Below are 16916 nucleotides of genomic sequence, written 5' to 3' on the forward strand. Positions count from 1 at the left end.
CTATAATCAGCCAGAGACTTCCAATTGGAAATTCAGACTAGCATTGACAGATCCTGTATTCTTGAACTGAGTTGATTGAAATCTAGCCAAAAGCAAAGAAACAATGGTGATGATGATAGTTATCCTCTCTTGAACATTAGCCTTGTGCCAGACATTATTTCATGTAATTCTCTTAAGTGTTTGAGGAGGGGACTATCATAATTCCTGTTTTCTGAAGAGAGGATTAAATTTTCACTTAATACTCAAGCTAGTAATTGTCAGAACCAGAACAGAGAACCAGACCCAGACTGCAGGCTCTTGCTTGTCCTGCTGTAGGCCTGTGCCTGTGCTCTGTCCACAGTGAACATGTGGTGTAAGGCCATGGTCGGTGAGCTGCAGTCTGCAGGCCAAATCCAGTTGCTGCTTGTTTTTGGGTGGCTTGTGAGCTAAGAGTGGTTGAAAAAAGTAGAATAATATTTTATGACAGGTAAAAATTATATGAAATACAAATTTAATGCTTAGAAAAAAGTTCTGTTGGAACTTGGTCACTATTATTAGTTCACATATTTTGGCTGATTTCACACTTCAACAGCAGAGCTGTGTGACCTGCAGAACCTAAGGTATGTACTGTCTGGCCTTGTACAGAAATAGTTTGCTGACCTTTGACTTAGGGCCTTCATTAGGCTTTACGAGACCTTGAGAATAACCTGTCACCTCCCATTGCTGTCTTCACAATTTTTGGACAGGCTCTGCTGAGCTAGCTCTCCCATAATCTACTGTTTTATGACTCAGAGTTCTCTTCTCATTGCTGGGATGTCAAATAAAAATGTTGACTTTGTGGCATCACTGGTTTGACGGCACCTGCTCCAGGGAATTTGCCAAGGTGCCATTTTGTCAAAGGTCAGTCCTTCATAGAGGATGATGGTGTGGCTTTACCTTCACACTTTTCTTGGTGGCTGTTGTAGTTAGGTGGTTGTGAAAAGCTGATTGGAGAACAAAACAATTGAAGTTTCCTGTGTTACTGGGATATTTCAGTGATGCAGTTTTAATTAGAAAGGAATATTGTAGGCAGAGAAAACTGCAAGAACTGACCTGCCACCACCACCTGTGATTTTTTAGGCCACCTTGAGACTGTTCTGGCACGTGGGGGAGGAGGAGGACCTGAGTCCTGCACTGTCAGCTAAACTGAGGAGACTCCACTGGTGATATGGGGAGAGGGCTGGATGGTGGATTTGCAGAGAATGCCCTTCTCCATGGGCTGCTGCAGGATGGTGGCACCCCTGGCCTTGGCGGGTGGTGGTGGCGGAAGATGAGAATGCTGCCAGCCTGAGAATTTTAGCTCAAGTTCCTCTCATCATGCAAACATAATCCAAGATGCTGACTTGCCCTTTTCTGCTGTTCTTGCTTCTGTGTTAGAAATATCTCTTGTTCTGCTTTTTCTTAGTCTTATTGCAAGACAGCTCACCTCTCCCCATGCTTTGCCTCCCAGACCCTCCTGTCCTAGCTCCTGCTAGTAAGAATAATTGTAATAATGCTAGCATTTATTGTGCGCTCACTGCATGTTAAGTGCTTCACATGGATTATACTATTTAGGACTTCTCATAACATCCTATAAACAGCAAATAATGTTTATCCCATTGATCTTTCTAGTTTTGAAAATTATCAGTTATACACAAGTGAACTCTCACACACTGATCGTTCAGGTCCAGCACTTCTCCGTATCTCCACCCACCCTTGTTCAGTGGGTCCTGTTGCTATCGTTGCTGAAAGAGGATGCGGAGCTCAATCAGTTTCATGCAGCTGGAAGGGCTGGACTCCCAAGCATGTTCTCTTAACTCCTGTGCTCTCCTTCCTTGATGACTGATGTTCACCGCTGTTTGTACAGTGCCTTCTTGTAGTTGGGTCTTGCTGGTTTTCTCCCCCACCCTGAGGTTCCCTGTCCTCTCAGTCGCACAGCACAGTGGGAACCAATGGGGGTGGTTTGGCTTGTGGGAACTTCTGTTTGCAAAATCTTGAAAGAACACAGGATTATTTCAGGATGTTTCTAAGAGGGCATGAGAAGTATCTGGGTCTGTTGAAGTCACTGCTGGCTCCTGTGGCTTCTGAGATAGGATTCACCATTGGCTTTTTGTCCAGAGTGAATATCGTGAGAGACCCCTTAGCTTTTTGTGGTCAGTCAAAAGATGGAGTCAGAGGTGACGTCCTAAAGCTGGAACCTGGAGTCCTGAGGTTCAAGGGGGAGGGACATGGGAGACTGGGGAGTCAGGGAGCCATAGACTGTCCCTATATGTACAGCTGGGTGCGGAGGGGAATGGGGGGATTCCATGGGGCACCGGCTTGAACATAATAAGTGCTTGGTAAATGGTGGCTATTAGCTATTTTTTATCCTTACTCTAAGGAGGATGAGCAGTGCAGGAGGGAATTGGTGGGGTTTATGGAGTGTTTTATTACTCAGATTCAAGGGTAGGGTATTAGAGTCTTTAAGGGGAGGATCAGAGCTCTCTGCCCTGCTTTTGCTCCCTTTCGGGTGGTGCGGGCTTCGGTAGGGGCAGGTCAGTGAATGAGCAGAGAATTTAGGGGCAGACAGTATGGTCCATTTTATTTTCACATTGTGCATGTTATTCACATTGTTTAAACTGAAGTGTAGTTGTCATACAATATTATATTAGTTTCAGGTGCAGACCATAGCGATCTGACAATTATATATATTATGAAGTGCTCACCATGATAAATGTAGTTCCATCTGTCACCCTACAGAGTTACTGCAATATTATTGACTGTATTCCCTATGCTGTCCTTTTCATCCCTGTGACTTATTTATTTGGTCAGAGATCTCTTCCTAAGAGAGAAACCTAGAAAGTAAATGGTTTTTTAAAAATAATTGCACCCCTTGAATTTTGTGAGATGCACTTTAGCAATGATCAGAAACTCAAATATTTCCAGGGGTAGTTGGGAACATAAATAAATAAATGGAATGGCCCAAATAATGAAAAGTCACATCACCTCTTGATCTTTCATATGCCCACATTTGATAGAGAAAACGAACAGTGTGGGTACCTTGTTGCTTGGCAACTGCCATTTGTCCTCAGCATTGGGGTGATAATTCTAGGGAGTGGCACTCCAAGCCCTTACCCCACTGAATAGGGGGAGCTCACACTCAGATCCAGTTAATTGCTTATCTGTGACCAGATAAGAAAGCCAGATCACCTTTGGGTTTTGTTTTATTTTTTTTGAGAAACTAATGATTAGAATTTTTAAAGTGCCAAGTCTCCTAAAGTTAAAATATGTGCTTGAGATTTTAAGAAACATTGTGGCAAAACATCATATTTTATACCTTAAATATATAGTTTTTATTTGTCAATTATATCTCAATAAAGTTGGGGGAAAAAAACCAATGGGGAATAATAGGACCATGTTCTAATGGAGGCAAATTAAAAAAAAATGCACACAGTGCATCAAGCAAATGTCAGTGGGCTAAGTTAGGACAGTGCAGCTCCAATTTGTGCCCTGTTACCCCCAGCCTCTGATTTATTCTATGACGTGGAGCAAGGGTTCAGATAGGAACCTGGGGTTTGCCAACTCTGACTGTCTCTTGGGATGAGGAGATGAGGCCTGCCAAGCAGTTCGTGGATTTGCCTGTTTGCTCAGTACTGGGTGATCTGGGCTGAGCTGCTGAACCATTCTGGGACTTACTATCTTCCTTCATAAAGTCAAAGGGTAGGTGTATCACTGGTTTTCAAATTGTGTTCCTTGAGGCCCATCAGGGGGTTCCATAAGTGTCATATTTGAGATTTATTGAAAACACACCCCCTTTCAATTTGGCTGTGTTTGAAATTGTAATGAAAACACTTGCCCAAGTATGTGTTAGGCCAAATTTTAATACACTGCAGAACACTAGAGTCTTCACTTGGTTACACACTGATTATATTCAAAATGAGAACAAGGTAACTTGAACTTTAAAATATACATAACAAAAAATAAATGCTTTCATCCAAGCATACACATATACACATACACCTTTATATGTATGTAGATATATGAAATGTAGAACTCTATATGTGAGGTTCTTCATAAAGTTCTTTTTGAAAAATTATTTCTGCTGCTAAAAATACCCATGGAAACTTCTGGCCTAGGGTTTCCAAGAGCATCCTCCGCTCTGTGTTTCAAAGTTCACATAGTCTCACCAAAATAGCCCTTCTGGTCACTTTTTTCTCTGTGCATCTGGAAGAGTTCACCACATCTCCAGCTGCCCCAAGAGGGGAGAGATGAACCAGCTGGTCTTTGTGGGGTGGTTGGTGCTAATCTCTTCCATCAAAACCTTGCTGGGGGCACAGAATTATGGATTATAGAGTCTCTTTTCCACAGTCCCTTTTCATGAAAGCATCAAGTTCAGAGAGTAATATATTTGCAAACGAGGCAGAATAATTCAGTGCATTCTTACTGTGCTTTGCCCATTGATCTTAAACCTCTGTGGGCACCTCTTTGTGTGAGCCATGGGCACTGCTTGCCATGCTGCCTGTTGGGCTGCCTAGCCCTTGCCTTTTGTACTCTAGAGTGGAAACGGATGCCAGGTATTTGGGCTACCCACAGTGCTACACCTGTTTTCTTGGGAGTTTCCCTAAATGTGTTTATTTCCTGGCTTCTGGGTTCAGAGGGAGAGCCCATCTACCATTTTTAAGATCAGTGATGTATCTTTCAGCAGCCAGTTTTATAGGGAGTTCTTGAGTAGTTTTCACAAGGGAGATAAATGAGACTAAGGAAGAATGATGGCCTTTCAGAATTGAAATGTGTGCTTTGTAACAAATCCCATAAAATACAGTTTGATTTTAAAAATTGCTTGAAGCATTCATTTCACATTTTGGTTAATTACATCAGTGGGTAAAAATAACTATCGTCATATGGTGTGTGGGCATGGTTTTAGAAGGATAAAGAGTCTATTGTATTATTCAGTTACTTATTACCCATCCCTAAAAACCAAACATGTATAATAAAAACCCTGAAGGTTTGTCACTTGCTGAAATCCAGGTTTCTCTGTGAATTTACCCTCAAACTGTGCTCCTTTTGAGAACAGTGCTGATGCCTTCTTAATGGAGTCAGTTTACATGGAGTGATAGGGCTTGTCCTCAAGGCCCTTGATGGGGGTTTGCGGGCAGTGGTTTGTGACCAACGGCCCTGGGGTTGCTTGTGTTCCGTGGTGTCAGCTGAGTCCCAGAGATAAGCCAGCCTAGTGCTCCTGGGAGAGGTTGGGGTCAAGAGCTTCAGGATCTGGTAGACTTGAGTCAGAATCTTAGACTTACTAACTGTAAGATGCCAGGTCAGGAACTTAACTTTTCCAAGGCTTAGTTTCTTCATCTGTAAAATGGGAATAAACACAGTTCTGGCCTCCTGGGATCATTGTAAGGCTTAAATGAGGTAATGATCAGAGTATCTGTTAGCACAGTGATGGGCCAGCAGTATGATTAGTATTCTAACAAGTAGAATCAACTAGCATTAAGTTCCCACAGTGGGTCATTCTTCCCTGGCGTGTTTCCTTCAAGCCTCCTGAGCCCCTTCCTCCTGTCCGCCAGGCTCCCCATGTCCTGGGCACCCCTGTCTGTCCTGCGGGCTGCTCCTGGCTGACTCTGCACATCCGCACTGTCCTGTTCTTTGGTGCTTCTCCGCCTCTGCGCTCTTGGAGAGGGGAAACCACCTTAAGTGCCTGCAGTGTCTTTGGCACCTAGTCCAGGGTCAGGCGCAGTGTGGGCACAAAAGGCATGACTGGCAGAGACTGAATGGGTCTCAGAGGCTGGAGGGCTCCTGGGGGCTGGAGCAGATACAGAAGGTCAAGACAGCTGAAGGGTATCAGCTTTGGAGGTTCAGTGAGGCAGGAAAAGGGAATACAGGAACCTTGTTTTGTCTTAGCCTCAGGGGAGAACTCAGACACAGGCTCTGTATCACATATACTTTTCCACTATTTTGTAATTGATGAAACGGATGGCTTGGTGAGACCCTCAAGTCCCAGAGCTCACAAGTGTCAGGGGAAGTTGAACCTAAACCTCTTAATGACCATGCAGAGCTGTGCCTACCAGATTCACAGGCTCTTGGTGGTGATGTGACACGATCTCGGTGCTATGGATCTTCTGTGTGCCCTACAGACCACAGCCCACCCATCTCTGCCCACTGGGAGGAGGCTGACCTTTATAGTCCTACACCAGTGAGTGCCCTTGACTTCTAGCTTCCCATGTGGCCAGCCCAGCAGGAAGCTCCAGATGGAGATGGGGGAGAGAGGCAGCCTCTTAGCCCATTACCTTTCCCATTCTCACTGCTGCTACCTCAGGATTCTTACCCGTCTCTTATGGGTTTCCACCCTTGTAAACAAACCCTCAGAAATTCTCCTCAGTTAACCTGGTTGAATCTGTCCTCTGTCCTGATGGATACTGGCATGTTTTAGAAAGAGTAATCTAGCAGGTCTGTTTATTTTTCACTGTGCATTGAAGGAGAGGCTCGAAGAGAGGCAATGAGGTCTGTGCAGGAAAAAATCAGACCTGGCTCTCACCTCTGGTATTCACAGAAGGCCTCAGTTTAGGGTTTGACCTTTTATATTTCAAGGAGGGATTACAGAGTAGAGTTTCAGTGATACTCTGACAAGATGGAAACAAAAGTGTACTGCAATAGATATAATCCTGTCCTGACACTTTTTAATTTTTTGTGAGTGTGTACTGAGAGCTTCAAAAAATAAGTATGAAAATGGCCATCCTGCCTAAAGCAATCTACAGATGCAATGCAACCCCTATCAAAATACCAACAGCATTCTTTAATGAACTGGAACAAATAGTTTTAAAATTCATATGGAACCACAAAAGACCCCGAAAAGCCAAAGCAATCCTGAGAAGGAAGAATAAAGCAGGGGGGATCTCACTTCCCAACTTCAAGCTCTAATACAAAGCTACAGTAATTAAGACAATTTGGTACGGGCACAAGAACAGACCCACAGACCAGTAGAACAGCACAGAGAGTCCAGATATTAACCCAAACATATATGGTCAATTAATATATGATAAAGGAGCCATAGAAATACAATGGGGAAATGACAGCCTCTTCAACAGCTGGTGTTATCAAAACTGGACAGCTACATGTAAGAGAGTGAAACTGGATCATCATACACAAAAGTAAATTTGAAATGGATCAAAGACCTGAATGTAAGTCATGAAATCATAAAACTCTTAGAAAAAAATATAGGCAAAAATTTCTTGGACATAAACATGAGCACTTTCTTCATGAACATACTCCCTTGCAAGGGAAACAAAAGCAAAAATGAACAAGTGGGACTATATCAAGCTGAAAAGCTTCTGTACAGCAAAGGACACCACCAATAGAACAAAAAGGCATCCTACTGTATGGGAGAATATATTCATAAGTGACAGATTGATGAGGGGTTGACATCCAAAATATATAAAGAGCTCACGCACCTCAACAAACAAAAAGAAAATAATCCAATTAAAAAATGGGCAGAGGTCCTGAACAGATAGTTCTCCAAAGAAATTCAGATGGCCAACAGACACATGAAAAGATGCTCCACATCGCTAGTCACCAGAGAAATGCAAATTAAAACCACGATGACATATCACCTCACACCAGTAAGGATCGCTACCATCCAAAAGATAAACAACAACAAATGTTGGTGAGGTTGTGGAGAAAGGGGAACCCTCCTACACTGCTGTTGGGAATGTAAATTAGTTCAACCATTGTGGAAAGCAGTATGGAGGTTCCTCAAAAAACTAAAAATAGAAATACCATTTGACCCAGGAATTCCACTTCTAGGAATTTACCCTAAGAATGCAGCAGCCCAGTTTAAAAAAGACATATACACCCCTATGTTTATTGCAACACTATTTACAATAGCAAAGAAATGGAAGCAACCCAAGTGTCCATCAGTAGATGAATGGATAAAGAAGATGTGGTACATATACACAATGGAATATTATTCAGCCTAAGAAGAAAACAAATCCTACCATTTGCAACAACATGGATGGAGCTAGAGGGTATTATGCTCAGTGAAATAAGCTGGGTGGAGAAAGACAAGTATCAAATGATTTCACTCATCTGTGGAGTATAAGAACAAAGAAAAAAATTTGAAGGAGCAAAACAGCAGCAGAAACACAGAACCCAGAATGGACTAACAGTTACCAAAGGGAAAGGGACTGGGGAGGATGGGTGGGAAGGGAGGGATAAGGTGGGTGGGGGGAGAAAGGGGGCACTATGATTAGCATGTATAATGTGTGTGGGGGCACGGGGAGGGCTGTACAACACAGAGAAGTAGTGATTCTACAGCATCATACTATGCTGATGGACAGTGACTGTAGTGGGATATGTGGGAGGGACTTGGTGATGGGGGGAGTCTAGTAAACATAATGTTCCTCAAAAAAAAAAACCACCTTTCAAAGAAAAATGTAAATGAAAGTAAAAAAAAAAAGTATGGAAATGATCAGAGTCTTTCTCCACGTAGGATGAGGCTGTTTCTGTTATTTAGGGTCAGGGCTTATGAGGACTTGGTTTGCATTGGCCACAGCACGGAAGTGGAAAAGTCAGGGTGCTTTGGGCAAGGAAGCATCTTTAGAACGTAAGCCCTGAGTGTACTCATGAAGGAGGAAGGGGAGGGGAGGGAGGACTTGGAGGTTTCTCTGAGGTGTATAGAATAGCGGATAGGTTTAGTGAGGCAGTTACAGAGGGATGTGGAGAGAGTGGAAGAGAAGATGTGTGAGTCTGTTCTGGTATGTATGTAGGAGTAAGGTTTATGTGTAGAGGAGATGGGGAGAATTTAGGAGTTTAAGGTAAGTGCAGCTAGGTATTGATTAGGAACAACCCAGTGTTCAGAATGGACCACTGATGTATGGTCCAAAGCTGTTACATCAGCTATGACTGAATTGGAATGGCTTCAAGGGCAATGTTAACAGTTTTGTTTTCTCTGGGGCCTGGAGAAGGATCCTTGTGCCCCGCACCAGTTTCAAGACTGGTGGTGTTTCCCAAAGAGGGAGAGAGAGCTTTGGCTCATTAGCAAAACAAAGGAGGTTGTTTGGTCAGGCTCTTTCCCTGGCCCGTATTTTCTGATTTCCAGTTGCAGTGGGTTCTTCCCTCTTCTCTGTCTAAATCCACCTTTCAAAACCTCCCTACTTATTGCCTTTCTCTTCTCCTCACTGTGCTGTCTCTTCCTTCAGGAAGCTTCCTTTCCCTCCTCCCTTCTAGTGGCTGAGCTTGATTTTACACAGGCAGCTGTCTACTATTTTTTTTTTATTGAAGTGAAATTAACACAACCTAAAGTTAACTGTGTATACAGTTCAGTGGCATTTAGTACATTTGCAGTGTTGTGCAACTGCCACCTCTGTCTACTTCCAACCATTTTCATTACCCAAAAGGAAACCCAGTACTCCTTTGCAGTCACTCTCCTGTCCTCATCCTAGCCCCGTACAACTGCCAGTCAGTCTGCTTTCTGTTTCTATGGATTTCCCTGTTCTGGATGTTTCATATAAATGGAATCATACAATATATGGGCTTCTATGTCTGGCTTCTTTCATGCATTATAATGTTTTTGCAGTTCATCTGCATTGTAGCATGTATAAAATTCCATTTGTTTTTATGGCTGAACAGTATTCCATCATACAGATTTTCACATTTTGCTTATCCATTCAGCAGCAGATGGAAATGATGTCGTTTCCACTTTTTGGCTGTTGTGAATAGTGAATACTGCTGTTGTGACACACCTGTCTTTTACAGAAGTACTGCCCTCAGATTCAGTTTGGGTCCAGAAGCTGTGACTTCTGACGTCCTCTGAATCTGAGCCACAGGGTGGGCTCATTCATACCCTCTTATTGACTGGTTTGCTGAAGCCAGGATGGAGAAGGTGGGTGCCCTCAGAGGAGAAGGGAACAGACTTGGAGCCTGATGTGCCTCTGGCACTGGGCTAGGCTCTGCGTACTTTATTGGGTTTAATTTCTACCCAGAGGGAGTTTTAGAGAGTGAAAAGTGGTGGTTTTATTTCTAGCCTGAAGCACCTCTTTTCCTCTCTCCTCTTGTGCCCAAGGCAAGTTTGTACTGCCCAAACTCCTCAGATATGTGACCTCAGGCCTGTATTCTGTGCCCCAGTGTCCTCGTGTGTACAATGGGGATTATAATTCCTATTTTACAGGGTTGTTGTGAAGTTCAAATAAAGTGGAAGCTTGCCTTTCTCCCTACCAGGATTTGGAGCCACTGGGCTAGGGGCCGGTTGTGGAAGAGCAGTCACGTGCAGGATGGTTTCTGTGGAATCCTTGCTTAACAACCACCCTCGTCTTTCTGGGTCTTCTTAGAAGGGGAAGGTCCTGAGGTTAATCTCATCATCCTGTTGAGCTGTTACTGCTGGGAAGTTGTCCCCAGCTTCCTTTTTCTGCAGTTAACTTTGATGCTCAGTGTATAAATCTGTGGAAACTGGTTTCTTCCTTTTTCACCCCTTGGCACAATTAGGCTTTGAACTAATTTTAGAAAGATGAGAGTTCTGCTGATTGTATTCTTTTAAAAAGCATTTACGAAGTGCATACCATGCCAGCTGTCTTGCAGGATGTTGTTTGCAAGGGCCCTCTTTTCCCTGTGGTTTGGGGGCCTGGCAGATGTGGATTTGCTGGCTTTACCTCTCACTGACCAGCTCTGTCACCCGGGGCAGCAGATCACTGGCGTTTTGCTTTCTTTATCTGTAAAATGGGGGTTAAAGTGAAAATTAGTTACCTTGCTGTGTTGTTATTGTATCAATTAGTGTTCTTTTGGTTGTAAATATTAGAAAACTCAGACAAAAGTATTTAACTGATGGGTGTTGCATCTCCTCCAAGCAAATCTGGAAGTAGGAAGAGTCTAGGATTGGTTGATTTAGTAACACAAGGATCCAGGTGTTTTTCCCTCTTTCCCCTCACCAGTCATCCTTAGCAGATGGGTGATCTCTCTTCTCCCTGTCACACCATGGCTGTAGCAGCTCCAGACATCGTAGGCAGATCCAATGAAGGCTCGCAAAACAGGATGGTATTTCCTTCCACGTAATCCCTTGTTATTAGTGAGGAAACTTCTTTCCCAGGAACCCCTTTGCAGACTTCTCTGAGGTCCCCTTTTTCCATGTGTTAGTCTGGGTCCTTCGGGTCCCCCGGGTCCTGTGGCAAGGATAAAAGTGTCGATGCTGTATTTGGGAAGACAGGCCCAGTGAGGTCAAGATGAGGGGAAAATAGGGGGAGTGAGGCCAGGATGAATGTGAAGCCATGTGATGCACTGTGTAGTCATCCTGGCTCTTGTTTCATGATGAGCCGCAAACAGATGCAGGCTCATGTGTTTGCATTGTACATAGGGTCTTGTTTGGGAAGGTTGCCAGAAGAAATCATATCCAGTTTTGTCAAGGAACACTCTTGCCTTGCTTGCTGGATTTTTTGGAGGGTAGAGAGAAGAATGCACACTGATGATAACTTTGGAAGTTAGTCCTCCCCACCACCGCCCAGTTTCAGTAAATGTCTTGCCTGTTGGTTTATGCTGGGAGGTGGTGTGATCTAGTGGCTAAGGACATGGCCTCTGGAGTCAGGCTGCCTGGGTTTGCCCCCAGGCACTGCAGCTCACCTGCACACAGAGGACCTCTGCCTACTGTTCAGGGAGTGTTTGGAGGGTTGAGTTAATATTTGAAAGTACTTGGGGCAGTGCCTGGTAGAGTCAGCACTCTGTGTGTATTGGGTCAAAAATAGAGTTAAGGCTGTGATTTTAATTTTTGGAAACTTGCCTTTTTGCCTTGCACTTTCATCTCTAGAACTTGGAGCTCTTTGACAAATTGTCCCACATAATGATCATCAGCCAGTCAAGGTTTCCTGAGTCCAGGACTGTGAAGGGCACAGACTGAAATGTGCAGATACTCTTTGCCTTCAATTCAAGCGCACCCTTCTCTGACCTCCCCCAGTGAACAGCCCCTACCCCAGGGTGTCCTTCACCTGTCCTGTGCTTCGGTCCACCTGCCTTCCTTTCTCCCTTAACCATGAGGCCCCTGGGACACAGAGGCTGTCTGCATTAGCCTTAGGGCTTTAGCACAGTGCCTAACACATGTAGGACCTCGGGAATTGCTTATTCAACGAGTTGTCAGTGCTTTCTACCTGGAGTTACTTTTTACAGACGTCTCATATTTCCCTGACTTTGGAGCTTAGGACCCAGATCTTTAATGTTTTTAGGCAACATCTGGGTGGATGGATGACTGCATGGATTCCAGTTGAGGATCTATCACATAGATATATATTCAAAGAGATAAGAACATTACAAGGGGTTGGGATGTGCCACCCTAGAGTCATGAGGTTATGTAGTTTAAGCTACTATAGTTCCAGTGACTGAGAAAAAAAAAAGCTTTGCTGCTCTGTGCTGCTTGCCTGGCAGCTGACTCTGGGTTTTCCTCCTAGGGCCTGTCAAGGACTGTGTGGACTGATGCATGGCAGAGAGTGAGGGCAAGGAAGATGAGCTGAAAAAGGTTTTAGGCCTGAGTTGGTGAGGGCTTGAGGGTGAGTGGGGTGTGGAAAGGAGAATCCATAGGACTGGCGCCCAGGCTTGTGTGGAGAGTAGGAGGACTGGGATTCCTTTGAGGTGCCTGAGCCACAGGGAGCTGGGCTGGAAACAGGCATTTCAGCGTGTATATAAATTAACAAGATGAGAATGACTGCTAGCCTGTCTTCTCCATTTGGTCAGTGCAGAGGGTGAGTTAAGTGGAAGAAATCCACCAGATGATCAGGCTCATGGACTTGACCGCCCTTGGCCTTGGCCTTGCTGGGGGAACTTGAGCAAATCTTTCCCTCTCTGGACCGTGGGGATTGCCTCTGCTCCCAAATAAGAGGCTCCTTCCTTTCTTCAGTGGCATTTATGGAGTGCCTGCTTTGCGCACCACTCTAGGTCTGAGCAAAGATGTGGTTCTGTTCTTGTGGAGTGCACATTTTAGTTGGAGGAGACTGACAAGAATTGAAGTAAATACTGAGGAGAAAATACCCCAGTGATGTGATGGGGGGTGAGGGGAGGCGCTCATTTCTTTTGGTTAGTTGGAGAAGGACGCTGTAAGTCTGGGGAAAGGAAATCCTGGGGGCAAAATACCTCTAAAAACCGAAATCAGTCAAAGGGAGAAATAAAGTTTAAAACCCATTTATTGCTTACAAACTGCAGTCCAGGTCCATCTCTCTTCCCTGCTCCTGAAGGAAGCAAGCCAGCAAGCCTGCCAGCCCCTCCCCTTAAACTCTCAGATTCAGACACGCCCTTGGTTGTCCAGGTATTACCCACTGACATGGAGACGAAGTGCTTTCCACCCCTGAGGATATGTAAATGAACTAAAGCCAGGCGAGATACTCTGGAAATGTTACACTTTTAACCACAGACGCCCTGAAGAGGTGGCATTTCAGGCCATGACACAGGAAGGTCTCTGGCAGCATGTTTCTGGAGAAGGGAATAAATACATAAAAGGCTCTTAGGAGGAGCCAGCTTCAAGAACATTGCAAGGGGCATGAGGCAGTAGCGTCAGAGGGGCTGCAGAGGTTGTGGTTAAGAGTTTGAATTTTATTCTGAGAGTGATGAGCATTTGGAGGACATTTTTCTATTAGAGCTCCTTTGGATTATTTTCCTCTTCAGGAGGACCATACTTTGAAAAATACTGTTAACCAAAAAGATGTGTTTATTGAACAAGGGAATGCACACCCTTGACTTATTTTAGCTTTTAGAGTATGGAGAAGTATTTATGGATCATGGTGAATACCTTTGAGGCCTCTCCAGGGATCTGAACCTGGCAGGTCAGGTCGCTGTCAACTAAACAGTCTTTATAGTCTATCTGTTTCCAATATTCTTCCCAAAGCTGGGTGCCATGATTTAAAAGAAAAAAAAAAAAGATTACTGCCACCTAGTGATAGAAGGAAAAGATGAATTTTTGCACAAGAACCCCAAACCCCATGGAATTCTTGTCACCCGTCTGGCTTTACGCTCTGCAGTTGCGACCTCGAAGTAGCTCTGGGGCAGGGGCCTCGTGGCCCGCCTTCCATTCTCTCTGACCTGGAGGAGCTGACTCTGCTTCTGTGTCCTTCTGCTTCAATTCGCGATGCAGTGTCGGGGGGAGTGCTGGCCTGGGCAGCGGCCCCAGCCTGGGATGTGTCTGTGGGGAAAAACACGGGGTAGCAGCAGCCAGTTGGCCTCCATATAACCCAGTTACTCCACTGTTGTAACCAACCTGCGGTCGTACTGAATTCCCATACTCAGTGTCCCCATAGCCTAGCCCCAGCCAGCTGGTCTGTGCTGCACATGCTTAACACCCCATCCCCATTATTACATTCTCAACCGCCTTATTTCTGATTTGCATTTTCCAGGGTTGAATGAATCTGCTGACTTCCGTTTTCTTTTTCTGTTACAGATTGTGTGCGCAGGTGACTGTAAGTACCACTTCCCTCTCCGCTCTTGTGTTTTTCGCTACTGCCCCCTGATGGACGCAGCGACCTTAACGGCAATGGGACAATCACAGAAAATGCTTCTGTGCTAAAACTCGCTTAATATCCAGTTTCTCCTTAGAAGTGGGGAGAGGGTGGGAACAGCAAGTGAGAGAAAGAATACAGTCAACGGTGCATTACTGACAAAAAGGTTTCTATTTTCTGTGAATTTTTCCTCCAGCCTACATCTGTGAATGATTAAAAAAAATAAAACTCAAGTTTCCAGAATGCAGTGTGATTACATTTATTTTGTGTGCTGTTATCCCATAAGTATTTTCTAGGGTTGCCACACTCATCCATGCTTTTTAAAATGGTGTACAGGGTTTGTATGCTTTGGAAAACCAAATGTATATTTTGCTTCCATGTGGAGAGCTGAGTCCCAGTTGCTAACTAGTGTTGGTCCTGAAGTCTTCCTTGGTCTAGAGTAAAATGAGAAAAATAAGGTGTGATAGCAAATTTTTAATAAAGCTAAATGTATTCAGTTGAAAGCACTGTTTGTTCTTGAATTATGTCCGTACAAATTTTTTAGATCATAATTTGTTTCTTTAAGTTAGAAAGATAATGGTACTTGATAATTGTTGTTATTAATTTTTTTAATTTACCTTTTGGGAAAAAATAAATATTGGTAACTTTTGGTCTGTCTTCAAAATTTGGGGACTTATTCTTTTTTTTTTTTTTTTTTTTTTCTGACTGGTAAAATCCCGAAGTCTGTTTACCGTAGAGATAAAGTAATTAGAGTGTTCTTGCAGTGCCTGTACTAAGGGGGCAGATCTTGCTGAAACCTTCTAATAAAGCAAATCTCAGTTAATGATAGTAATTAGGCAAAGCCTGTACAAACAGTGGGAAGAGTTCTGCAGTTGCTTTTCCTTCCTTGTTGATCAGTGTGCTGCATAAGCTGGTGGGCACCTTGTGTGGGCTAGGATTGCTGGTGCAGAAGAAGAAAATGTCTCAGTGGGGTGGTATTTTAAAGCCAGGGAAGGGGAGATGAGGGAACTGTGATGCATTAAAAAATTTTTTAATGGTCAAATCCAATGACCTTGTTTAGCATATCATGGTACTTTAAAAAATAATACTTTCTGTTTAACATAGTGCATCAGAGCTGTCAACAGAGGAACCTGAGACTGAGGTTCTAAGGGACTAAAGAGGCAGAGCAGTTCTTTTATGTCCAGGTCTAGATTCCAAGACCAGTTATTTTCTCTTTATGCTATTTGTTCCCATGCCATTGTTATATGGAGTTTCCTCCTGATATCTTGGTTTGGCAAAAAAAATGATCACCTTCTTCTGCACCATGTAATGCCTGTCCACATGCAGTGTTTTCTGAGAATCAGGAGATAGACTCATGCTGCCTTTTAGCTCTCCTTTTGTATCAGCTTCTCTATAGATTTAATCCATGTTCAGGTCACAGCCAGCATGGCCAACCTCCATCATTTTTGTCTCTATTTTTTCACTAACATGCATGCCTATATGTATGCCTATCTAAAATTATTTTGTTAATGGGAAATATAGGAGACAAAGAGAAATGAAATTCTGTGATTGCAAAATTAGTTTCTGAAAAGTAGAAATACAGAGCAGTCCTTACTCTTATATTTCTTTTCAAAATATGATTTCTTTCTTTTTTTGGGAAAATATTAAAATAGAGCCCTGTCCTGTGTCTGACTTTGCAGCTGTTTCCATCAGTGCGGCCCCAGTGTGGGAAAACATGGGCACAGCTACTTCTGAGTCCACACATCAAGTAGAGAGAGAGATGGAAAACGGGCAGATGAGATTTGTTGAAAATCAGACAGTAGGTAACATGGGCTTACGTCCAGCGACTCCATCCACGTTTGCTGTCACTTCAGGAGCAGCTCCCAGGGCTCAGGGAGACTCTGCCAGCACAGGAGACACCACAGGTAAGATGCCTAGTTCCCAGACATGCTCACGAACTATGCCTTCTCATCCTGCATCTTAGAGCCTTGTCAGTTCAAGTTGCCTGTTGGAAAGAGACTGGTTTTCATTGACTGGGGAAGGGAAGAAGATATTTTATCTTTTTTCAAGCCCTGGAGTTTAGGTGGCCAGATAATTCAGTGTTAAGGTCCTGCATGTTTTGGGATGTTCTAATTACTTCCAACTGTCCAGTTTTAAAAGTCTTTTGTCATTATTGGTTAATACTATTCTGCTAAAATTAGAAATGTGGTATCAGTTTGATGGTGTCAGTAACTACTAGGCTTCTTTTAAGCTCCCCAGGAAAGTTGATGTTGTATTTGTATTCCCAAGAGTTTCTGTTGGGCATGAAAGGTTGACATACTTTATAGAGAAGTGTGTGTTTTAAATGAAGTTAGAGCCCAGTAACATTCGATTAAGCTTGGATTTTTATTTAGTTTAGATGTCAATAACAGCCACCTGTTAAAGCTGCAGATTTAACTTTTTTTTAAGCTGAAAAGAATAAAAAATATAAACAAGACATGAGAAGCTCTTTTAAGCTGAGAAGAC

General features: G+C 43.6%; 1 protein-coding gene across 1 annotated transcript in view; it reads left to right on the forward strand.

Moving 5' to 3' along the window:
* PTPRJ (protein tyrosine phosphatase receptor type J) overlaps positions 1-16916 on the forward strand; it is a 223209-nt gene that overhangs the window by 127074 nt on the left and 79219 nt on the right. The window contains exons 2-3 of the mRNA XM_036923938.2: positions 14375-14393; positions 16112-16336. Of these exons, the coding sequence (XP_036779833.2) occupies positions 14375-14393; positions 16112-16336 (244 nt within the window). The remainder of the gene's footprint in view (positions 1-14374; positions 14394-16111; positions 16337-16916) is intronic.

This window comes from Manis pentadactyla, chromosome 9, assembly GCF_030020395.1.
Source record: "Manis pentadactyla isolate mManPen7 chromosome 9, mManPen7.hap1, whole genome shotgun sequence".
Classification (NCBI taxonomy): domain Eukaryota; kingdom Metazoa; phylum Chordata; class Mammalia; order Pholidota; family Manidae; genus Manis; species Manis pentadactyla.